At 42.8% G+C, this 22,947-nt stretch overlaps 2 protein-coding genes across 13 annotated transcripts; one reads left to right on the top strand and one right to left on the bottom strand.

The window, feature by feature from the left end:
* LOC120454952 (MAP kinase-activating death domain protein) lies at positions 1 to 22,807 on the bottom strand. Of its 12 annotated transcripts, none has more exons than XM_039640721.2 (23): positions 22,196 to 22,801; positions 18,751 to 18,888; positions 18,245 to 18,657; positions 17,571 to 18,084; positions 17,133 to 17,494; positions 16,952 to 17,078; positions 15,325 to 15,357; positions 14,656 to 14,750; positions 13,452 to 14,583; positions 13,180 to 13,383; positions 12,926 to 12,976; positions 12,003 to 12,372; positions 11,557 to 11,942; positions 11,011 to 11,493; positions 10,458 to 10,553; positions 9,869 to 10,126; positions 9,572 to 9,811; positions 9,232 to 9,504; positions 8,982 to 9,149; positions 5,684 to 5,692; positions 2,321 to 2,393; positions 2,192 to 2,238; positions 1 to 995 (listed from the first exon to the last, which is right to left on the bottom strand). In XM_039640721.2, exons 2-23 carry the CDS (start codon positions 18,871 to 18,873, stop codon positions 12 to 14), a joined length of 6,441 nt encoding a protein of 2,146 aa, XP_039496655.1. In that variant the 5' UTR covers positions 18,874 to 18,888; positions 22,196 to 22,801; the 3' UTR covers positions 1 to 11. The 12 variants fall into 12 exon arrangements, with proteins under 12 accessions (XP_039496655.1, XP_039496654.1, XP_039496656.1 ...); XM_039640720.2 differs by having other exon boundaries at positions 17,571 to 18,093; positions 22,196 to 22,800; XM_039640730.2 differs by lacking the exon at positions 1 to 995 and adding an exon at positions 1,277 to 1,603 and having other exon boundaries at positions 17,571 to 18,093; positions 22,196 to 22,805.
* Positions 16,150 to 16,824, top strand: LOC120454955. Its single transcript, XM_039640734.2, has one exon. It carries the CDS (start codon positions 16,260 to 16,262, stop codon positions 16,707 to 16,709), a length of 450 nt encoding a protein of 149 aa, XP_039496668.1. The 5' UTR covers positions 16,150 to 16,259; the 3' UTR covers positions 16,710 to 16,824.
* Positions 22,808 to 22,947: the final 140 nt, after the last annotated feature.

Genomic DNA, 22,947 nt, shown 5'->3' with positions numbered 1-22,947 from the left:
GAACTCCTTCGTCAGTGCTTGCGATGCGCCTGCGGTGAAGCGCTGGCAATGGAGCCCGATGCCGAACCGGAGCCGGAACTGGAGCCGGATATCGAACCGGAGCCGGATCCGTAACCGGGCTCAGCCTCCGGCATTGACTGCAGCACAGCGGCGACGCTGCCGTGACTAGCGCGCTGCTGCGACTGTGAATGCCCATGATGATTGGAGGCGGACGATGATGACATCGATGCCGATGCCGATGTGGATGTGGAAGATGACAATGTGGATGCCCTGGTCAGTCCACTGTGCCGCTTGGGTATCACGAAGGGCGGCGGCGGCTGTGGCGTATACTGTGGCGGTGTGGAGTTAGCCGATGCCTGGCGGACAAAGGATCGGGCCGCCGGTACCGAACCGCTCCGTGAAATGGCGCCCGTGCGCGGCGGTATGGCCGGCGGTGGTCCGGGTGGAGCGGACAGGGGTGTCCGTAGCTTTGGAGGCGGCGATGAAATTGAGGCCAGGCTCTCCGTGGAAGGTTGCGATGGTACGCGCGGCGGCAATTGCGGCAGCTTGCCGGGATTGGATGTGGGTGGTGCGGGAGTGGGGGGAACGGGCACCGTGACCGGAACAGATGCGGTTGCCACCTGGACGGGCATCCTGGCCTGCGGCTGCACCGTGGACATGGTGATGGTGGGCTTTTGCATGGGCACCGTGTGACGTATGGAGATACTGCCAGCTTGCGATTTGCCACTCATCCTGTTGGGATTGGCTTGTCCGGCTGGAGCAGTTGTTGTGGGCACTGCAGACGCTACTGTTGTTGCTGCTGTCTGATGTTGTTGCGTCGTCGGTTGATGTGTTTGGTGCGGCTGCGGCTGCTGCTGTTGCTGCTGGTGCTTTTGCTTCTGCTGGGCATGAATGTCCTGGATTTGCGGCGTGATGACCACCGGATTCTTCTTCTGATCCTGACCGGCGGCCACGTAGGAGAATACGCACAGCACCGAGTAGCAAATCTGATCGGACTACGGAGCGTATACGTAATTTGTAAGTGCTGCTTTAATGGCCACTTTCTTGTTTTTCAGTGTGAACAGTGTTTTTTCGTTTTTTGAGTGAAGTGGATGGGTGGTTTTTCTTTGGGTGAGTGGTGCTTGCACATCACAACAAGGCAAAAAGGCATGATAAAAAGCATGCGACTCGCAAAATTGGAAGTAGAGACAACTAACAAAATTAAGTGAAAAAAAAGAAACAAAGTGAATATATTTGGAAAATATTATTTTTTAAAAAAAAATCACAATAAGCCAAAACAAAATATTATTTTTGTTGTTTATGCTCTGATTTTTGTTGTGGTGTTTCTCTTTCAGGTGTTACAGGAAGTACATACATACAAAGGAGTTACATAAAAAGGATTTTTGATTTTATTTACATAGATTTCACAGATTAGGCACATTATTTAAACGCTCGCCATCGGTGGTTCCTTTGCGTCCAGTGTATCCACAGGCTTAGATGTATCCGATTCCATCGTTCCAGCTATGCTTTTGTTGGTGACTGTACCTCGCTCGTTATTTAGATGACAGATGTAGGCAAACTGCACGGAGGTCACGCGATGAAAGCTCAAGACAATTTCCGACGCCTTTGGTTTTAATTACACATTTGGGTGTTTCGATTTCAGTTTCAAGTTCAATTGGTGAAGGTTATTTTTCGGTGTGTGGTCGTTTTATATTTGGGTTTGATGATATATGAGTGGTGTTATTGGTGTTATGTGTGTTGTTGTTGCAGGCATTTTTTGTTGTTGAGTAGTTGAGTTGTCGTTGACATAGAAATATATTCACAAAAAACGAATGCAAAGAACAAAAAGGGAAACGAAAACGGAAACGGAAAGAAAAGAAAAGTTGAAATCAAAGAGATTATCTCAATATCGTATATACAAACTGTCGGTGCAATTGCATGTGCCATATCATACAGTGGTAAACAAATTCTGAAATCTCCATATATGTTGCTTGATATTACGATATATATTGAGAATGGGCTTTGGGTTCACATTTGATTTGTACAGAAATTTGCATAACTCGGCAGGCTTAAGCAAGTTTATGTACAGTTATTCGATTATTGATAGTTCCGAAACGGAACGGGATGCAACTCGGAACAAGTGGAATACAGTGCATGATGGCTGTGTTGGCGAATAGTGATTGAATTGTAGTTTAGGCACATAGGCACTTACCATGCTCGACTGGTACTTCCGTTGAATGAGATTGCGCGTCTTGGGATCTGAAAAAAAAAAACAGAAAATATAATGGTATTACTTAAGTGTGGAAACAAGCACAGGGGGCACTACTTATACAGTACTTACTGTACTCCTCCAGTACAAAAATGCCACCCTTCTGGGTGAAGCACTTGCGGATGTGGTCCAATCGCACGAAGAACTGAAATACGGGCAGAGAATGGAATTAGTTATGCTTCAATGCCTGACTACGGTCATTCTTTCTTCGACTTCAAGGCTCCGTTACAAATCGGAGCGCAAGAATGGAACATAACGGAAAGGGGGAAACGAATCGAAACGAAATCAAGCAAAACGGAACGCAACTTAAAGTAACGTTAACGGAATGCAAATCATAAAGTGGTTCAAACCAAAAAGCTTTCACACAAACGCTGTTCAACAGAGGAAGAGACTGGGTGATAGGCAGAGTGGGAGTTAGAGAGAGATAGTTGGAGAGCGTTGGAAGAGAGATAGCATTTACGCGTGGGCAGTAAAATGTAATAAATTATAACAATTGGGAGGTATTTGTCGGATTCCTTAAATAGTTTTCATATTTTGGTTTTTTTCTTTTTCATAAAGGTGTATCGTCAAAAGTACAGTTACCAACCCAACGAAACGAAACGGTACGGTACGGTATTGTAACACAAGCAAGCAGGCAGGCAGGCAGGCAAACAAAAGCTAAATGCTACGCAAGCGCATTGGTCAATCCTATCGATCTAATCGACGCAGGCAGCAAGACAAGGACACCAAGTACAGTTAACGACATTCATTTATGTACACGGCACGCATCAAGTGCTTTTGGCGATAATCAGTGCTCAGGACTTAAAACGAAACAAACCCAAACGCAATATTAAATCAAATGGAATGGCAAAACGTATGACTTAAAGAAATTCAAAGAAAGGGATTCAGACCGATTGAGTTAGAGACAGAAAGAGAATGCAGCAAAATCAAATGAAAGTTTGGTAATTAGTTTGTTTTACTTGATATTTTTGATCAAAAATATTTTTTTCTTCCATATTTAAAGAAATTGTAATTTTTTAAAGTTGTTTTTTTTTCTTTTTTGATAAAGGACGTTTCCAATTAGCACTTGTGAGATGGTCGTCTACTAGGTAGTTGGAATTTTGGATATGGATTGGGCATTGGTTCTATTCATAATGATGGTATATATTTAGGAGAGTTGTTCACCTGAGCAACCCCGATTCGCACTATTACAAACGCTAAATGAATAAATTAAGGTACAGTGTTGGGTGTCCGAGTGTATGTACTTCTCTAGAGAAGTTGTTATAATAACAAAAAAAAATTTATTTAAACAAATATTTATTTCGTTTATTAAGGGGTTATGTCAAATAATTTTCTAAGGGGAAGCAACCCTTTAATTCCGTGAAAAGCAATAATTAGATTTAGGTAGAGACTTTTGGTACAATCGATTCATAGGTCGATGGATTTATAGAGATTTTGTAGTCTTAATAGGGTTAATGTTTGTCGGTTGGGAAATGGGTGATATGGGAGTAGGGGAGAATTACGTGTAACAGCATGCAGCATGTGGCGCTACCACTAAGAACCAGTGAATATAATCGTAATAGGATCAATATTGAGCATCCTACTCAATCATTTTACTCTATACTAATTTGTGTTTTTTTTTTTCTTTGGCTCGATATCAAAGGTTAAAAGAAACAAAAGGTAAACAGAGGTAGAGACAGGCTGAAAATGATTAAATTAGAAAAAGATAGATTGCGAGAGAATGGGAAAAGTAGGGCAGGAAAGCCAGACTTCTAGCAATAGCTTACAGATATTGAAACGAAAATGCCAGCAGTTGTGGTTTTTAGCTTACGACTATATTAATGGGGTTTCTAAGTGGGTATTTTTCCTCTAAATGTACGGTATCATTTACTTTTTGTCTCATTTTATTTAATACTTTCCTTTAGTTTCTTAATTAATAAACTACAACTACGATTGGTGTTTAATTCTTTGCTAAACAAGTAACTCTACACAAGCAAACTCAAAATCAACACTAAGTAATCTTTATTGGTCTATTGTTGGTAACTCGGTTTTGGTTGTCTGGCACACTCTATAAGGGAAGTAGAAGGAAACGTAAAAGCAAAATGAGTTTGGACACAGGGTTTGTAATTAATTTGTAGTGATCTGTATACTGTATTATTTAAAAACTTAGGTTTACTGCAAAGTTATGAGAGTATTTCTATTTGTGTGACCACTAAACAAACCCTGCATCATTTTCAAACGTTTTTCTAAGTGCTTAGGGGGCTGCTTTCCCTCCAAGTGAAAGGTCATCTAACTTAGGCCGCAACCAACGAAACATAATGGTACGGAACTAAGCGTAACAGAACGGAAAGTAACGAAACGAAATTGAATGGATTAATTCAGCCACGTGTATATTCAAGTCTGAGCTGGTGATATATTTTATTTTTGTGTGTGTGTGTTATATAACTAAAATCGTGATCATGTCTAGTTAAATGGTTATCTTTGTACGTATAGAAAAGATATCGGACAGACTGGGACATATGCAAGTGGAGTGAATCGTGTTGAACTGTTGTGAATTCTGGTGCAGTCCTTGCAAGGACTTTAAAGTGATTGCACTTGAACAGTGCAGTGTGCCAAGCATGCTTAAGTTCAAAGTCTGGAGGTTTTCCTTTGAGCACAGTGTGACCATTATTTTGAGGTCTTGTGTTATATTAAGTGTGTGCTGTCTAACATAAAAAATAAACGTAAATCGCTGGTGGCTTGGTAAATGAAAATCGATAACGTGTAAACAACTGGGGGGCGCAACTGATAAACGGGTAAATTCAACGTTAATCAATAACAGTAGTCAACAATTGATAATCGGCAATCGGTAATCGGCATTAAGGTATACAAAGTGTACGGCTCAGTTTCAATTCAAGTCAATCAAGTTCAATTCAACAAACAAACCAACTAACCAACCAACCAATCAATCAACCAACAGTTTAAAAACGAAAATCTCAGTTGGATTAGAGAGATATAGAGAATAAAACACAAACAATATGGGTAAATAATTTACATTATGCTATATATATCATTTGCGGCTTAAGGTTTAAATTCAATATCAACTACAAATTTTTGGTTTTTGTTTTTTCTTTTTTTTATTAACTGTTTAATGCCATATCAGATTATTTTGTATACTTTTTTGGTTTTTACCTTTATTGGGTGAGTGAAAGTGAAGGATAAAATCAAGATCAAGTGTTTATGAACGCAAAAGAGTCCAAGTTAAAACTAAAGGGCAACGCAAACAAAAATATATATTTTCTATTTTTCTTTGATTTCTTATAAAAGGACATTTTGGTTCAGTGAGTGGTTGAGGTGGGGAAAAAGAGGATAGGTTCAAGGATTCGGTTGGGTAGTGGGACAGCAGGGTATTTAAAGAACAATAGTTGCTTATAAATTTAAGTTCAAATATAACAAGAAATTGGTTCATTGCAATACCTCGAAATCCTTTATCGTTTTTTCAGACATTTTCAGATCGTTTTATCATAGATTTTTGATTATATTTCGATTTTTGATTTTTGATTTGGTTTTTGGGTTTTGTTTTTGTTATCGTTTGAAAAGTAGACCAATCATTGGAATAATACAATTCAATTCGGTTCGGTTCGGTTTGGTTTCGGATCGGATCGTTACGTCCCGAATACGGAACGTGATTTTTGGTTGGTCCACAAAGGAGGGAGAGCGAGCAACGGTGCAGCGTTCCGCGTTCGACAGAGAATATCAAACAAACAACAAAGAAAATTATAAAAAGGAAAGTTGAGAAAACTGTTTTTTAAACTGTTCATTCAAATATTTTTGTTTCATTTTATTTTCTGTTCAAATTTCTAAATTGCTGGCGAATTTTGTATTATTTTTGTATATTTTGATTTTTTTTTGTAGATAGACTAAATAGAAACGATATGAAATGTGGTTGTTGTTGCTGTTGTTGTTATGTTAGAGTCGGTTGCTTAAAGACGGTGGGACATTTTCTGGGAATTTCTTAATTTCGGTTTTTGGTTTTGGTTTTGGTATCGGTATTGTTTATCGGCTTTACAACGGTAACAGGGGAGATATCATGGGGTAGGACATGTCTACTATAGCTTAAATTCATTTTTCTGTTTGTACTTGTTGTTTTTGGTTATCATACTTAAGGAACAATTTGGCAAGAAATCACTACCATAAAAAAAAAACGAAATATAAGAACGCAATCGAATTAAAATGGAACGAGTGGAACAATGGAATCGAAAATGGCGTAAGGCAGAAAATTCTGAGCTCACGTAAAAACTTCTTATATATCGCATATATAACACGGAAAATAGAAAGATTCAGATTTAGAAGAAAGACAGACAGAGACAGATATATTTATATATAAATATATTTATATATGTATATACGCAGATATGTTAATAGAGATAGCAGAAATAGAGACAGTAAACCAGACAGGAAACTCAAATGAAAACCAACCAAATCGAACGCAAAACGGGGAAAAAAAAAACAAAGCACTTTAGAAGATTTTGAACAAGGACCATCTCAAAAGTTACCAGCTTAGAATATTTATGTTTCTTGCTTAATAATTTTCTTTTGATGCATTGCTTTTTCTATGTCATATATATGAATATATATAGATTCATTATTTTTGTTTTCAATAGCGAGCTCCGAAAGGTTTATTAAAAAAAATATGAAAATAAAATTACAAAATTAACATTATACCTTAGTTTTGACCCAGAACCAATTATACCACTTTGCTGCATTTAATATTCCCCGTATCAAAGAATGAAGGGTATTCTATTTATTTATATACAGAAAACAAACCACTTTGCCAAAGTAATGAAAAAAAGGCATACAAAATCGAATAGACTCGAACAACGTTCGAGGGACCTAGTCGAAATAGTCGAGGTACAGGTGTATTTTGTAACCTAGTTTAAATGTTACTTAATAATTGCTGGTAGTTTTAGATTTTAGATTTTCATAGGGTAAATCGATTTTTGTGTGGATATGAGGAACACTTTTGTCGTGGGTGCTTCGAGGGTACATACATTCAAATATCGATTTTGTTTTCTATGAAGTACAGTACTCTTAGGAACGATACTAATGGGTAATCGTAAATCGGTAATTTGTTATCTGAGTAATCGATAATAAAGACAATCAAAATGAGAATAAGATGACAATATCAACATATCAAACGGTGAGTATAAGTAACCAAACGTAAGGATCGTTAGAATGACAATCGTAATCGAAAAGAATGAAAAGGAGAATTGGGATTTCTTATTTTTCTTTTGCTATTGGTTTTGATGGCGTTATCATTGAATCGGTTAGATAATAAATAAAATAGAGAGTATAATGAATACAGCATTCAGTACATTCACTAGCACAATATATGGGTATGATATAGATGGATTTTTCTGCATATATATATTTATTTGTTCATATATACTTTCACTTGATCGATTAGAAATTGGATAAGATAAAAGATTCGATTGATTTTTAAATTTTTTTTTGTGGATTATATAATGACTTAGGAATAATATAATTAGATATATAAGAAGGCGAGTCAAAATAAAATGCCAAAACCAAAGCCAATGAACAAAAGAGAAAGAGTTAGAGCGAGACAGATAGATAAAGAGAGAGATCGGTAAAATATAATACGTAGATGGGTTTAGCTTGGGTAGTTGGATAGGTGGAGACGGGGTTCCGGTTATGGCTAACAAATGAAAAGACCCGAAAAGAATCGGTTCAGGCGTCGATGAAGTCCAATATCCCGACCTTCATGGCCAGGAATATAGAATTTAACATATATTCTCACATTCAGTTTCGGTTATAGACACCATAGCATGTTTTTTTATTAATATTATTAAAGCAGACTGGGCGGACCTACACAAGTCTCTTATAATCTGTTTCTGTTCATCATTCAAATTATTATTACATATGTAGTTTAGACATATCGGAAAGGGACGAACTGAAAACGAAACATAGTTGATATATATATTTATACATATAGATGTATATTGAGAGGGCCCTTGATCTTGATGCAGTCGATACACACACACAAGAAGAAAATTATCGGTAATTGATCGAAATTATATGTTGTAAGGAAAAAAAACCCAAAGAAAGCCAGACTGAAATGAAAACTGAACCAAACGAAACGGAACGACTGAAAACGAAACACTGAAACGAAGGCAGTGGGAGTATGTATCGATATCTGGACAGATAGACGCGAGTTTGTACGAGTATAGTCCTAGTTTAAGTCTGGATTATTTGGGTGACCCAGGTCAATACCATATGTAGCGTTATATTGGATAATCCAATTGAGGCGTATACGAGTATATCTCTTTTTTTCTTTATTCTGTATGTAAATCCCGTCATTTTTTGGGGTCTGGTGTTCCATTTGTATGTTGACCCAGATCAACACCATTCAGGTGACACCCTTTTTGCTTTTCAATTCGCTGTTTGGTGAAATAATATCAAGGTCTCTCATTTATGCTTCGGATTAAGGAAGTTTATCATAAGCTTACAGTGTATCTGTACTCAATTAGATATGGATCTGGTTTGAGGGATTCGTTTTGGGATATATATGCGTTGCTTGATGAGGAGTGGTGTACGAAAAAAAAAAAACGAATACTAGTAGTTTGAGGCATTCGGAGATGAAGCTTGGTTGGTTGTGTATAAGTTTTGGATGTGTTACAATGTTTTGTGTATGCCAAGTGTTGGTGGGGAATTCGATTTTCGATGTATAGCAAATCAATATATCTCAGGCACTCACCTTGCTGTTGGAGAACAACAAACCGACACCCTCGAGGCACACCTGCAGCAGGCCGCCCTCGCCCGTGTTCATGTCCTGAACGGGAAACTCGCCGCCCAGCTCGGGCACATTGGTGGGTGTACCACCTCGTTCCATGGCCTCCTTGATGCAATTGTACAGCTCCTTGCACTGTACGGAAAAAGCGTAAACATTGTAATGATGTGCTATAAGTTTACTATGCCAACTAAAATAATAATATAATAACACCCACCTTTCGTGTGTAGTATTTGTGCAATTGCGTTTGACCGCCATTGCGGCGCCACAGGCAGAGCAGCTTGGTCTTGGGTGAATAGGTCATGTTGACCAGCCGCTCGTACCACCAGCGCTCCACAATGGTGCCATCCACTGACCGCAGTACCAGACCATCATCCCGCACCTCCATGAATCGTAGTGGTCCATTTACATCCGTACCCTGGTGAACGGTGAAGCTCTGGCGGTGCAGCAATCGCGAGCCCAGAGGCTTTAAATCAATGTCATTGCCGTTCTGCAAAGAAAGTGTATTTTATAAAAGATATATACATATGATGTAAGAAGCCATCCCAAAGACCTACCAGATTATTTATCTGATCGACCACATTGTGCACCTCTTGGGAGTACACTAAGCCAATATGACTCTTTCCAAGAAGACGTCGAATCTTACGTCGGATCTCGTCCTTGGTAACATTCAGCATCACCAGGATGGCCGTCAGGTTGTAAAGCATTGTGGATAGCAAACGATCCTCGTCGTGTTCCAGACGTTTGCGCTCCGATTCACTCAGTGATTTGTAGCGTTCCATCATTTCAATAGGACCCTGCAAAATGGGCGAAATGTTAAAACTATAGAGGGAACCTATACGAATCAAACTCACCTGATCCATGCCGATCATATCACGCTCCTGACTGACAGCATCGAGGAAGGCATCCTCCCAGAATTGCATTTGGTTCCAAAGATTGAGGCGATCCTTGCCCAGCAGTCCCTCGAAGAGATACACCCGCGGACTGTCCGGCGAGGGAGAAGATGAAGTGTTGATCAGGTGTCCTCCAGTGTAACGAAATCCGGCACTAAGCGTTGACTTGCCAGACCACAGATTGCCAGAACTCTTTTTCGAATCCTTTGACGTGGTTGTCTGCAAAATGAATTTCAACTTAGATTGAGTCGCACGTTTTGAACTTTAGACCTGATTTGGGAGAATAGAGGATGGGGACTCTCAAGATTAAAATGTCTACCCAAAAGCTTATTACAGGAAATGGTAGACAACTCAATTACTTGGTAAGGTTGCAAAGGAGATTTTATAATGATTTCCCGAATGAAGATTTTAATGGCACTCAGATTTCTCTTTCGGTTTAAGGAGGTTTCTGTTTTTGTGCCAACTTCAGAATATTAATTTCATTTCCTTCAAAAACTCCATGGTTAAATTGAGTAACTTGCCGTATTTTTGAACCGCTGGGGGTACTTACATTTTCGTACTCGGTGTCTGAGACCGTGGATCGGCAGCTGGAGGGCAGGCGGACGCCCAAGCTGACAACGGAAAGCGCCCCCGTGGAGCCAGCAGCCTACGGATTACACACACTGAGTGTTAGAGTACTCTACAATCGGGTATATCGGTTGGACGGTAACGATACGGGATGTAGGCGGAACGGGTGGCGGTTACGAATATATATATATATATAGATACGGTTGAGAGGTTACGGTGGGAGGATCGTAGGATCGGCAGACTACATCGATTGACAATCGCTATGCGACATACATACATGTAGTATATGTTACATACTGGTGGATATACTGATATATGCTAATTGGTACTGATTTAGCTATTTACTGAAATGCTGATAGGCGAATCTACATACGATACGATATATATATAATATATACACACTGTGCGAAATACAGGATTGGTTTGATTGGTTTGGCAAGCTGCGAACAATTGGCATGGATGGAATGGACGGCTCTAAATGGCTGAGTGGGGTATTCATATCGCAAATAACTATAGTAGCGATCAACACAACTTACATCTGAATCAAAGGAGGTAAGCATGTTCTTCAAGGCACTTCTCTTCTGCGACAGCATGTCCTTGAACATCTCCGTGGTGGACTGACCATCCTGGCTGTCCGCCGACGACAATCGCCGGTTGATCGGTGCACCCGAATGCGAACCACCTGGTCCACCGTGTGCCAATTGAGTGGAACTCTTTCGTGATTCCTGAGGCGATGCCCACTCACTGCCCAATGCCGAGTGCGAACCATTTGGAGAGCTGGGCGATCGCAGGTTCTCCCTACTGCCCATCGGACTGGCGGCGTGACTGGAGAGCAGGCTGGAGGACATATCACTGCCCTCGGTGATCTCCTTGCTCCAATAATGCGTATGCGCCACCTCCATCAACTGGAACACAGAAGCCATACCGCCCAGGCCGAAATTCGCAAAAGTCACGTCCAAACCGCCGGCTATGGCCTGGATGCACTTCAGCATACCCTTCCACACGGGCTTTGTCACGCACTGCAGGGATAAACGATGGTGTTACTTTGGCACTTCAATATTGCACATTTTTTTGAAGCTTACCACATCGTCAATATGATCATCTGGGGCAATCTTCTTGTCCAGCGTCTTATTCAGCTTGCTGAGCACCAGTGTGCGATAGGACTCGTCCTCCATGAGCTTCTTAAACCGATTGAGCTTCAGCCAACCGACTCCCTCACCGGCGAGCACCTGGTTGGTCACATCCTTGAGGAATGTCTGGTTCTCGGCATTACTATGCGAACGCTCCTGGTTTTGCTGGCGGGTCAGCTCCTCTTGTGTTTGCCTAGGACCCGAATGCTTAATCAACGGCGTCCGCTCCACGAGTCCCTTGCGTCCCGGGAAGGGATCGAAATTAATGCCTGACTTGGCTTTTCCAGAGGATACGTTAGCTTGCTTTTGCTGTACAGGAACCTGCTTTTGTTGGTTCTCTGCAAGAAGAGAATTTTTGATCAGAAATGTTTTTTAAAATATCTTTTAGTGTGACTTACTTTTGCCAAACATGCCAGAGAACATGGTGGATGTGGATGAGGCTAGCCCATTGAAATCCGTGCCAATGGCGGAGAAGAAGTTGTTGCCACCACCCTGTCCGCCAGATTGCTGCACCTGCTTGTGGGTGGCCAGCTGGGATCCGGGTGACTTTGGCGGTGGTCCAGTTCCGCCCGCCGAATGCTCCTCGATCTTAATGATGCCCTTCTTGGTGGCCGCCTCCTTGGCCGTTTTGGTGAGATCGCCCAGCGTCGATTTGCCCACATATGTGAGATCTTCGAGGGTATTCTTGCTCACCCCAGCCGCCTGTTTGGACACTTCCAGGGCCTGCTTCGAAGCCTCGCCAGCCGCCTTCTTGGCGTGCAGCGTAAACTATGGATCCGAAATCGAAAACGTATTAGTAATCAAGACCCAAATTGAGTGGTATTCCAAGACTACACAATCGCCTAAGTGGTGCTAAAAATCAAAGCTTGAGTCCCTCAACCCCTAGTGATACCGGATTGAGGTCTAGTTTGAAGCAATCTACAATGGCACTACGAATCCCAGGAGGGAATCAAAGAACTGCGGAAAGGTGCGGTGAGGATGTGGTTGTTAGGATGCTTGAAGGAGGGATTTTGTGACGGTACTTTTTGGATATGAGGTGTGGGTGCATTTGAATGAGAGAAAAAGTGTGGGTTAAAACTTAAGGGGAAATCGTTAGAAAGTATTCTATGTAATTTCAATATGTTCTTGGATGAATAGCATTCAAATAGAGTCTAGGGGACCATGAGATTTTAAGCCAGACTCACGTTGTTCAATTAATGATATTGTGTATGTGGTGTGCAGTGTGATGAATAGAAAAATGGTATATGATTATGGCAATGTTTATGTTAGCGCGTGTGGATCGTTTCTGGATGGGATGGGAGAGTGCGTCGGGAGTACCAACCTTTTCGAAGGTATGACGCATTTTGTCGTCAAGATCTTCGTCCAGCGCATGCTACAGTACGGTACATTTATGTCAGGTTCAATTAACCAACGCAAATAAATCATTAAATTCAAAATAAATAAAGTATAAAAAGTTGAAATAATAACCACGTTGACGGACGGAAAGAAAGGCAAGAAAATCAGATCAACGATCATAGTACAACAGCACATCTAGTTAAAAGACCAGCCCATTAAAAGAACCTCGATATTACTCACCTTATCCACGTGGGCCAGTAGACCCTCCTGGCTGCTCTGGCGCGTTGTTTCGCGCACCAACTCCTTGGCATGGGAGGCAAAGTTCTCGAATAGGGAGCTCTGGGAACTCTGGCGTCCAGGACTACTGGAACTGGAGCCGGAACTACCAGTTCGGGCCAGGATATTGCTTACGCCAGGCTGCTTCACCGGTGGCGTTAGTGGTGGCTATAAATTGGGTAATATTATTGAGATAAAAGCCCGCTTTTCTGAAGAGTCAATAAACCTAGACTTACCGGTATCTTCTTTTCAGGTCGCGAATCGGAGTCGCTGGGATGTCTGTGTAGCTTCGAACTGGCGGCTATGCTCTTTCCTGTGGATCCCGTATCAGATTCCTGTTCAATGCTCGCCATCTTAATGGTGGCCTCCAGTCGCATGGCCAACGGAGTGGCCAACTCGAAACTGGGTGCAGCCGCTCCACCGCCAACTGCTGTCGACCCCAAATTTTGTCCGCCCTTCGGCTGGAAATCAAACTCCGAGTCGCGATTGAAGCTGGGCGAACTCAGATCCGAGCGACTGGAGGATGAGGATACAGGGCTGTCGGCACGCTCCTCATCCTCCTCCTCTTTGCTGGCCACCGCATCGGCAATGCCTTCCGGATACTGCAGCTTGCTTGGTGGATGATACACCAAGGCCGGGTCCAAATTCGAGGATAAAGTCTGAGGAACAACATGTGGCCGATTGTAAGACCCAAAGACATCATGCAGGCTCGGCGAAAGATCAGAGGAGGCCATTTCCGACACGAAATCACTGAGGGAGCTGTACGATGAGCTACTACTGTCCGCACCCTCGGAATCCGAACCACTCTCGTCCGTCGGCTGGCACTCAAGTTGTTTTAGCGATCGTAGGGCTCCATTTAGTGAGCTGCCATCATCCCACACAGAAAATCGAATGGGCGTCAAAGCGTGGGCAAACCACTTGGGCTTATCGCCCACCTGCATGGGATCCATAACGCCAGTCTGGACACGAAGAAACGCCACATTGGTGGGCGTTAGTGACCATTCGGCCAGGAACTCCACAGCCTGAGTCCTGGCAAATAGATTCAGGAACTGCGAGGCTCTTGGTCGCGATCGTAGGAAACTATTGATCTGGAATGCCACCACTGGACGTGGATATAAACGCAAGGTGCGCGTGTGCTCAGCGAAATTGGCCAATGTATTTTGAGCATTGAAAAATCGCACCATCGCCACCCGCGTGGCCACGTCCACGGAATCCACATCCGTTCCGTAAACGAATGGATTGAGTGCTGGTGAATTCATTGGACTCGGTTGACGGGAACTGATCGTTCCTTGGGCGGACATCGAGTTCCGTTGACTGGCCTGCGCCGAGTGCGGAGGCGTCTGGAGCGGAAGTCTCACTTGGGAAACCCTGTTAGATAGATAGAAAATAAAATAGTATCAGTTTACGGACTCTACATCTCTACTAATCATATCCACTTACCCTAGCAATGGTGGTTCCTGGAGACTATCCCGCACCGATGGCAATAGCTGTTGTGAGGACACCGCCGTATTGGTGGCCGTCATCGAGGTAAGTGCCTATGGAACAATCCATTTAAAGTAATTAGCACGGTATCAATTTAAAGACTAGCCATCTAAATTAGGACTTCAACTTGTCTAACTATAAGATTTTTGGGGTTTTTTTGGAAAGCTTTGAGGCGGCATAAGGCCACGTCGGTTAGTAAAACAGTTAGTTACTCAGGGTTGTTATAGAAGTTGATAAACTTGAGGGGAAGAAGGAAAGATTGGCAGGGCATGCACACGAAACACGTAACACTAAAGACAGCGACTGATAGGTTGATAATATGATTGGAGTTTCGGGTGAAATTTTTTTTCAATTTTCTACCCTTTGAAAGTTTTTCCTAGCTAATTGAAAACCCGACTTCGAGCTCCGATTTTGAAAGTTCAACATTAAGAGAAGGTCGTTACGTCTATGTAGAATGACTGTGCATGCGGTTAGTTCTATGTTCTATGTCAAGTACTTTTTCGTTACGATTATTCACATATAGTTAGTATAATAAATATGGATTATGTTTAGTATGTACAAACGGTTTCAACTCAAAAATATAACTATAAACCAAACGTAGTTAACATTTTTGCGAACGATATTTACACCAAGTCCAGCTTCATCCATCAATAGCATAGCCTGCCCATGTTGTTGTTGGAGATATACGATTTGTTGTTGTTGTTGTTGTAGTAGTAGTTGTTGTAGTTAAAGTTGTGATCGAGTATTATAAATTTCATATAACAGATAATGCATGAGTGTAAAAAGTATAGTATTAAAGTAGAGACAGAGATGGACACATCGATAGGCAGAAAGAGAGGCAGTGAGTACACAAAAAAAAAACAACAATAAAAGAAAGAGAGAGATAGAGAATTGTACAAGTGTAAGAGGAGTTTGTCAATGAGATATAGAAATAAATTTAAATTATAATATCGCCGGGGTGCTCTCTTCATATATTTGCCGTATGACGAGCCACAGAATGTGGTAAGATATATATCATTTGAATTAAAACAATCACACCAAAGTTGAATGGAGCAATGATAACGATTATATGACAGCGATAACGTTAGCTACAATGAGTAACCGTCGCTTTTTGCATGCATCTGCTCTGGGTTATTCCCTTGGGTTTGAATTCTCCCCAGAGGCAGATACATTTTCAGTTAACATCGGGTAAATAGACATGGAAAAGCAATATCCAGTTGTGTGCCGCGATTATTTATAACGTTTATGGAATGTAAATCGCGGAAACCGCAGGAAAGTGCCTAAAGTAGACAAACATATTCTTTAAATTCTGGAAATTCACCTGTTTTTTTTAAATTTACACAATTACGTATTGAAAAAGTTGCAAAACTTTGCTTTAATATTGTCTTTCAATAGTATATCTCGAGTTCCTGTTCTTTACTAAAATTTCAAAGTATCAGAAGGTCTTGAATTTTACTTTACTTTACTTTAGTCAAATCATTGACTTCCATTCGAATCACTAGCCCGATGTCGGTGCATATATATTCATATTTATTCCCATCAGTTGTGATCGGTTAAGAGTCATGTACAGTCCCCACATCGCACTCTTATCGGCCGTGCAGGCCAACGACACGGGCCATAATGCCACGCTACGTTTCCAGCGTCGTCCTACGGATAACGTCTACACGGATCCACGTCTGGAGCAACTGATTGTCTATCGGGCTTTGCTGCAACACCTGCTGCAGCAGAAGACCCACTACGACCACGAGCGGGAGCTGGAACTCCAACGTCTCGAGCGCTTCCGCTGCGAGGGAGTCAACGAGCGGCGTCTGCAGATCCAGGAGCAAGTGGTGAAGAAGGCCCAGGGCATGCTACCTGGCATCGTGTTCAAAATGCGCAACGAGATGGACAAACTAAAGCGCTTCCTCGACATCGACAAGGACCAGGAGCTGCGCCAACTGGACACCGCCCTCTACGACCACTGCGTCGATCTTCTCCATAACTGCCAGTCTACCCTGGAAAACCTACATTGAGCTGTCACGTTAAATTTCATCATTCTCATTTCTCAAATTACATAGTGCAAGCAAGAAAAACCAAAAATATTTATGCCCTCATTATGCAAGTAAAATAGTACTTTTAAAGCATGAACACTCTTTATATATTTTCTGTTGGGTGAATTTCCAAAATTTTTAAAAAATATTCTTTTCATTGCATCCATTAGATTTCAGAAATTTGGTTATATACAGGGGTCTGAGGATATGGCTTTTGTGCTTACCTGCTTGAGGTGGTTCTTCAGAATGGTGCCCTCGGGCTCAGGTAGCGGTGGTATTTCTTCGTAGCCACCAGTCGGTGGCGTCAGTTTGGTGGAGTCCAAGTCGACCACCCAAATGTCGTCCGGTAGACTAAAGGGAATATGTTACGATACAATTTCTTAGATAAAAAGTTCATTATCCTACCGGAAGTTCTTTTTGTAGACCAGGAACGAGGCGGGCACGCCGATGACGAAGGGCGTGGGTGCCAAAAGTAGCTGCTCCGCACAACTGAGGCAGGTGGGCAGCAGCGGGATGACCGGGAACATGTACTCCAGCGGATACAGCATAGTGACGAATGCCATTACCGACATGGATAGGGCGTTGTAGTCGCGCGACTGAAACAGCACCTTGTTTTCCTGCATAATCAGGGTCCATACCTTCAGGCAGGTCTCCACGCCGAGCAGCTCCAGCGGCAGATGGAGCGGGAAGTCCACCAGGGAGAAGCGAGTGTGGTCAGGCAGTGCAAATAGCAGTGGCTCATGCACCGTCGGCGACAGCACCTCAACCTGGAGAGAAAATATATGATAAGTATAAATATATGATAGGTATATACACTATAAATATATGATCCTAAGAACTTACCTCTACTCTGGTCGATCCCGGCACAGGAACCGGCGTGGAGAGAAGCCGCAGGATCCAGGTTTCGATTTCGCGCACATCGTGCAGGACAATCGAGGGCGTAGCATCGCTGACATGGCCCGTCAGCACTGTCCACACATTGTCCCGGTTGATCTTTTGGGAGGCGCCCACCCGCTTCGGCGACGAGGATTCGTTGCAGGCATCGATGAGCTTCTTCAGGATGAAGAGACACTCGCGAAATGTGGTGAAGAACGGATGGTGCGAGATGATGCACAGCGAGGTGAGCGACTGGTTGCGCAGCTTCGTCCTCTTACGCGAGGCGCGTGGTGATGGAGAATGACTGCCGCCGGATTCGGAGTCCGCCGAGGGAGCCATCAGGCCAAGTTTGGGCACTGCCGGGCTCGCCGACGGGTGGTGCGGCGGCTGGTGGTGCGAGTGGTGTGAGTGCAGGCGCTGCTGGTCCGAATCCCGACGCGAGGTCAGTTCACGGTCCGAATCGCTAGGCGCTACGTTACTTCTGTAGTCGCTAGAAGAAGTTAAGAGGCCGTAACTATTATGGAAATGGTTTGAGATGCGTTAGACATGCTTTAGCAATGAAAAGTGTTTTTTTTTTTTTTTTTTTTTAAGTATACTCTTATCACCACAACGCCCACATTCGACTGGCACACAACACTTGCCTGCTAAATGCCGAATCCGAGCTGCGTTCCATGCTCTTGCGCCACGACTCCCGTCGAAAGGCCGAGGACCGTCTTCCACCGCGCCCGCCGCCTCCTGCTCCTCCTCCACTGCCGCCCCCATGGCCACCAGGTCCACCATTACCCGGACGATCGTTGCCCGCTCCCGCCGTTACCGCCGCCGAACTAGGTCGCTCGATGGGACGGTAGAAATTCACGCAAATGCCATAGCGCGTCTTGCCCGAATCCTTGTCGGTCAGCGCGAAAACAAAGGAGGTCATGTCCCGAATGGCGGAGCCAGTGCGTCGTGGTCCAACGCTGGTGCAGCCCTCCGGCTGGCAAAAGTACACCATGTCCAGGGGCAGCGGGAAATCCGCATGGTCCGATGGGGGATAGCGACGCAGCAGGTCGGGCACCTGTGTAAGAAAACAATTAAACATTAGCCAAATATTCTGCCTCTAGAGGACGTCACAGATCCTAGTAACCCACGTAATCAATGGCCGACTTACCTGCACTGGCGGGGCCTTGAGGCCCTGCAGTCCTTTTGGCATCGGAGGCGTCGTGTGTGCACCCACAATGGCCATGTAGTCCACCAGACGGGGACAGAGGGAGGCTTTCTGCTGGTCCGACATCCTGGATTGTGTTTGCTGTCATTGAAAGGCAAGGAGAAATGGGAAAACATGAGTTGCCATGGCAGTAAGGATGACGACGAAAGGATTATTTATCCAAGGACTGTTGCATGTAAAAGAGTTTCAAGGCTGATATCATTAGCAGTCAGGCGACGCTTATTAAAAAGTGAAATCCCTCTTCAGGGACACCTAACTAAGTAGTTGTCGTGCTACTTCCTTACACAGCTATTATATTTTACAGTGAGTAAGTAAGTTTAAAGTCTTAAACATGACTTTCTAGTTTTCGCATCTTTTCAGTCAAATCAAATTAATCAAGGCATATCAGCTCCACTGGGATTTCCACACATTTCGGGTTAAAGTCAGTCAGTCAACCCAGTGGCCCTTTCTTTGTTGGCTCATGACCTTGCCGCTGGCAAACTAGGGATAAATAAGGTGGGATGCCAATGAAGACAGGCTGGGGAGGGCAAACAAAGCTAGGTCGAGTAAATTGAATGTCAAAGCAGAAATACTTTAAAGTGCCCAATCACAAATTGCAAATCCCCATTGACGTCAGCGGGAGTGAGCTATTGCTGGATTCTCTGGGCCCATAAGGTGGCTAAATGTACTGTGGGTGGTCGAAAGAATGCCAATTTAGCCCACTTGGCATGCGAATCCCTTTGCAATTCGCCACGTGGAATTTGCCCCAAGGACAAGGAAAAATGAAGAAAATGAAAGAAAATGGGAGAAAAACAGGCGATGCTATATTAAAATCGACAACCAACATTAGCGCATCCATCACAAATGAATATCATTGACAGACATCGCGCACTCGGAATTGGTCAAGTATTTCTTAATCGGATGGGCTGGGCACCAAGTGAACAATGGCATTCTCTAATGAAACCCATCATTCACTGAGAGCACTTAATTTATTATACGCTTTCTGAACCTCCTTTTTTCTTAATGTAGGTCTATTATTTTTGTATAAGGCTCTTTAACTTTTCAAAGTCATGTAATATAAGTACACAGACATTTCACATTAAACATGAATACTTGAGAGAGTGGAGCACTTTGTGCATTCTTTTGGGGGCGCGGAAAAGTTTTCCACCAAAGGACTCCCGCGTTCACTTGGTCAACCAGTTCATCAGTCCACCTCCCACCACATGTCAGGGCGAATCATGTCAAGGCTACAGCTGCAACCCCAATCCCCCCATCTTACGCGTTTCGCGAAAAAAAAAAGAATCCACTGAGTTAATGCCACTTTGCGGAGACCCCATACCATCCTCCGCAGACCGCAGACTCCGCGAAATGACATCAGCCTGGACGTGACAGGCGTTACAATATTAATACCAATCCCTATTTCCCATTCCTGGACTCTGTTTCGACTGAGGTTAAAAATAGTCCAGAGTAGCGGGGATAACAGCGTAACTGTCATTAACCAAAAACTGTTCAACTTTGTGGACAGCGTGCGTATTATGAAATCATCCGCCATCGAAATCGGAGATGTGACGCGTGGCATGCGTTTGATTGCGTGGTTTCAAGTGCTCCCAGAACATCTACCCGTCACTTGAGACTGAAAGTCCTAACAAGGAAGTGTCCTTCCTGAGAGGCGCCAAACCTATTTTCTGACTACAAGGCTTATAAATGAAATGAAATACGTTGAAAAGGTACCTAACATAGTGGTGAGGTTTTTGAATACTTCTTTAACGTCAAGAATTACTAGAACTACACATTCTACACATTTCTAAACATTTCAACTAAACTATTTTTAAAGGCGTCCTATTACATCAAGAAAGACAATTTTGTCTTTTAAGTGTGTAGAGAAAAAACAGAGAGCCAGGAAATGCGCGCCTTATACATTTGTTGTTGGAAACGCACAATAGGAGTTTATAACAATCGTACTTTCCTTTAAGCCGGATAAAGAAAAAGCGTTTCTCGTCGTGCATCTAGGCCCCAATTGCGCCTATGGTCGTGTAACGCGCCTCAGGGTAAGACACGCAACGCAACGGAATGCAATGGAATTTCCTCGCTGAATTTAGCGCGTCAGAGAAAAGGAAGAGGTTCATGGAAGCTGAACGGAGCTTGAGGAGAAAGCCCTCCTGTCACCACTCGAGCCACTTAGAGTGGGCGGCCTGTCTGTATGGCAGTCGACTTTTGCTTTGCAATTTATATTCAACACCCACATCTCCTACTTCGGCATTACTTTTTATAATTTTTTTTTTTTTTTTTTGTCCTGTTTCATGTGCATCTCCTACTTCTACTCCAATGGTGTGAATGACTTGTTGTTGGCCCGCTTGTTTTTCTGTTTTGCACGTGCCACCGCTGGGGGCGGGGCACTGGACTTCGGGTGGTGGATGGTGGTTCCTCCTGGCCATGGTATCATAAAATCAATAAAGGGCTCGGCAATTGCATTCCCTGACAACAAGCTGAAGCCACATCATCCATGTTTGTGTACATCTGCATGTACTACATACATACATATGTATATAGTATATACAATCAGATATCAAGGCCAGGCCACAAATGTTGATGCCCAATGGTCTTATCATTCGGGTATTAACATGGCCCAATCATAGTACGATAAAGCTCAAAACAATAGCACTGCAACATCTGTATATGTCTTTCCAAATTTATGTATTCTAATTTTAAAATGAACTCTTTAAATTAGTCTATTTATCATTTAGCTCTCTTCTATAAATCATTCATGTATTGTTAAGGAAATATAGAAATATACTTTTAGTGCATATCAGCTTACTATTATAGCATACAAGAGTATAGTCATGTCTATAATTGTTCTTAATTGGAAGTGTCGTGAAACAACCCCTACTATAATGTTTGCAGATAATGTAAGCTGAGTCAATTATGGGTACATGTTTTTTTGGGGGGCTATTATCGTGGACGCATCTGTGGCTGTATATACAATCCATGGTATGCAAAAACCCGGGAACAAGCAATATGCTAAGTAAAATGCCTTGGATGTCCGGGTTTTTCGGCCCTGACAAAACTCCCGCATAAATTCCGAGTGCTCTGCGCTCAAAAGTATGCTACCGATTTTGGTCCCAAAATATATGCGCAGAACACAACACCGAGATGTGTATGTGTGTGTGTATATGCGGAATGTGGATAAAAGGGGGGCGGACAAGGCTAAGCAGCAGCGACACACACATACACATACCAAGTAAATTTGTACGTTCTAGCGTACGCAACAAGGTCACTGGAAAAATCGTTAAGAACGAAAAAAATACACACTCGTTGGCGGAATAGAAACAACAATGATACAATATATGTACATGTACGTATAAATACTTTTGGGGCTCAATTTTCGAGAGCTCCTTGTTAAAACACTCACCTTAATTTGCTAGTTATTGTTTGTTTTTCTTCAGTTAATTATTGGTAGTTTCCCATCGGAGAGTTGCATTTTGCTGACATGGCTAAACACGCACAATATTCACCGGACCAATCACTATACCTATGTCTTTTCAATTGTACAAAACAGCAAAAAAAAAAAATATATATATATAGGCTCTTCTTTGCTCAGCTCTCGTGGTCAGTTGCAGACGAAGGACTTCTGCATAGCAGGTCGTTAGCTTCTGGTTTTCTGTAGCTGACTGCGCGATGGCCGTGGTGTGACTGAATTTTCTGGCTGTCGGGCGAAGCAACTTAGCCAAAGGACGCCAAACCAATCCCATTCCCACTGCAATGTGCGTGGTGGTGTTGAAATTCCTCTGCTCTGTTCGGGCTGGAAAAGTACCGTTGCGAGTAACACGAGGCGATACGAAGGGTCACGAAGTCGGTTGCCGAATAGCATTTCCATGCCGCACTTGTTGGATTCTCGTTTAATGGCCAACACTGCGCATGTCCCGCACATTAAAGTTGATGCTACTTCGGTGATGGCACTTCGTCGCTTTTGGAAACTAGCTTTTTTGCGCATATGTACGTATATAGGATATATGGGAGAAATCTCTTAAAAAGGATATAATATGAAAAATCATGTCATTGCTTTTAAACTTTTGTAATATTCGCATGGTGTCACGGTTTTTTTTTGTCACGGAATATTTGACTTACTAGGTCCGCATTAAAATGATTATTTATGAAAATTTT

Source organism: Drosophila santomea, chromosome X (assembly GCF_016746245.2).
Source record: "Drosophila santomea strain STO CAGO 1482 chromosome X, Prin_Dsan_1.1, whole genome shotgun sequence".
Classification (NCBI taxonomy): domain Eukaryota; kingdom Metazoa; phylum Arthropoda; class Insecta; order Diptera; family Drosophilidae; genus Drosophila; species Drosophila santomea.
Note: the sequence above shows the minus strand (reverse complement) of the source record. Positions and strands in the feature narration are given on the sequence as shown.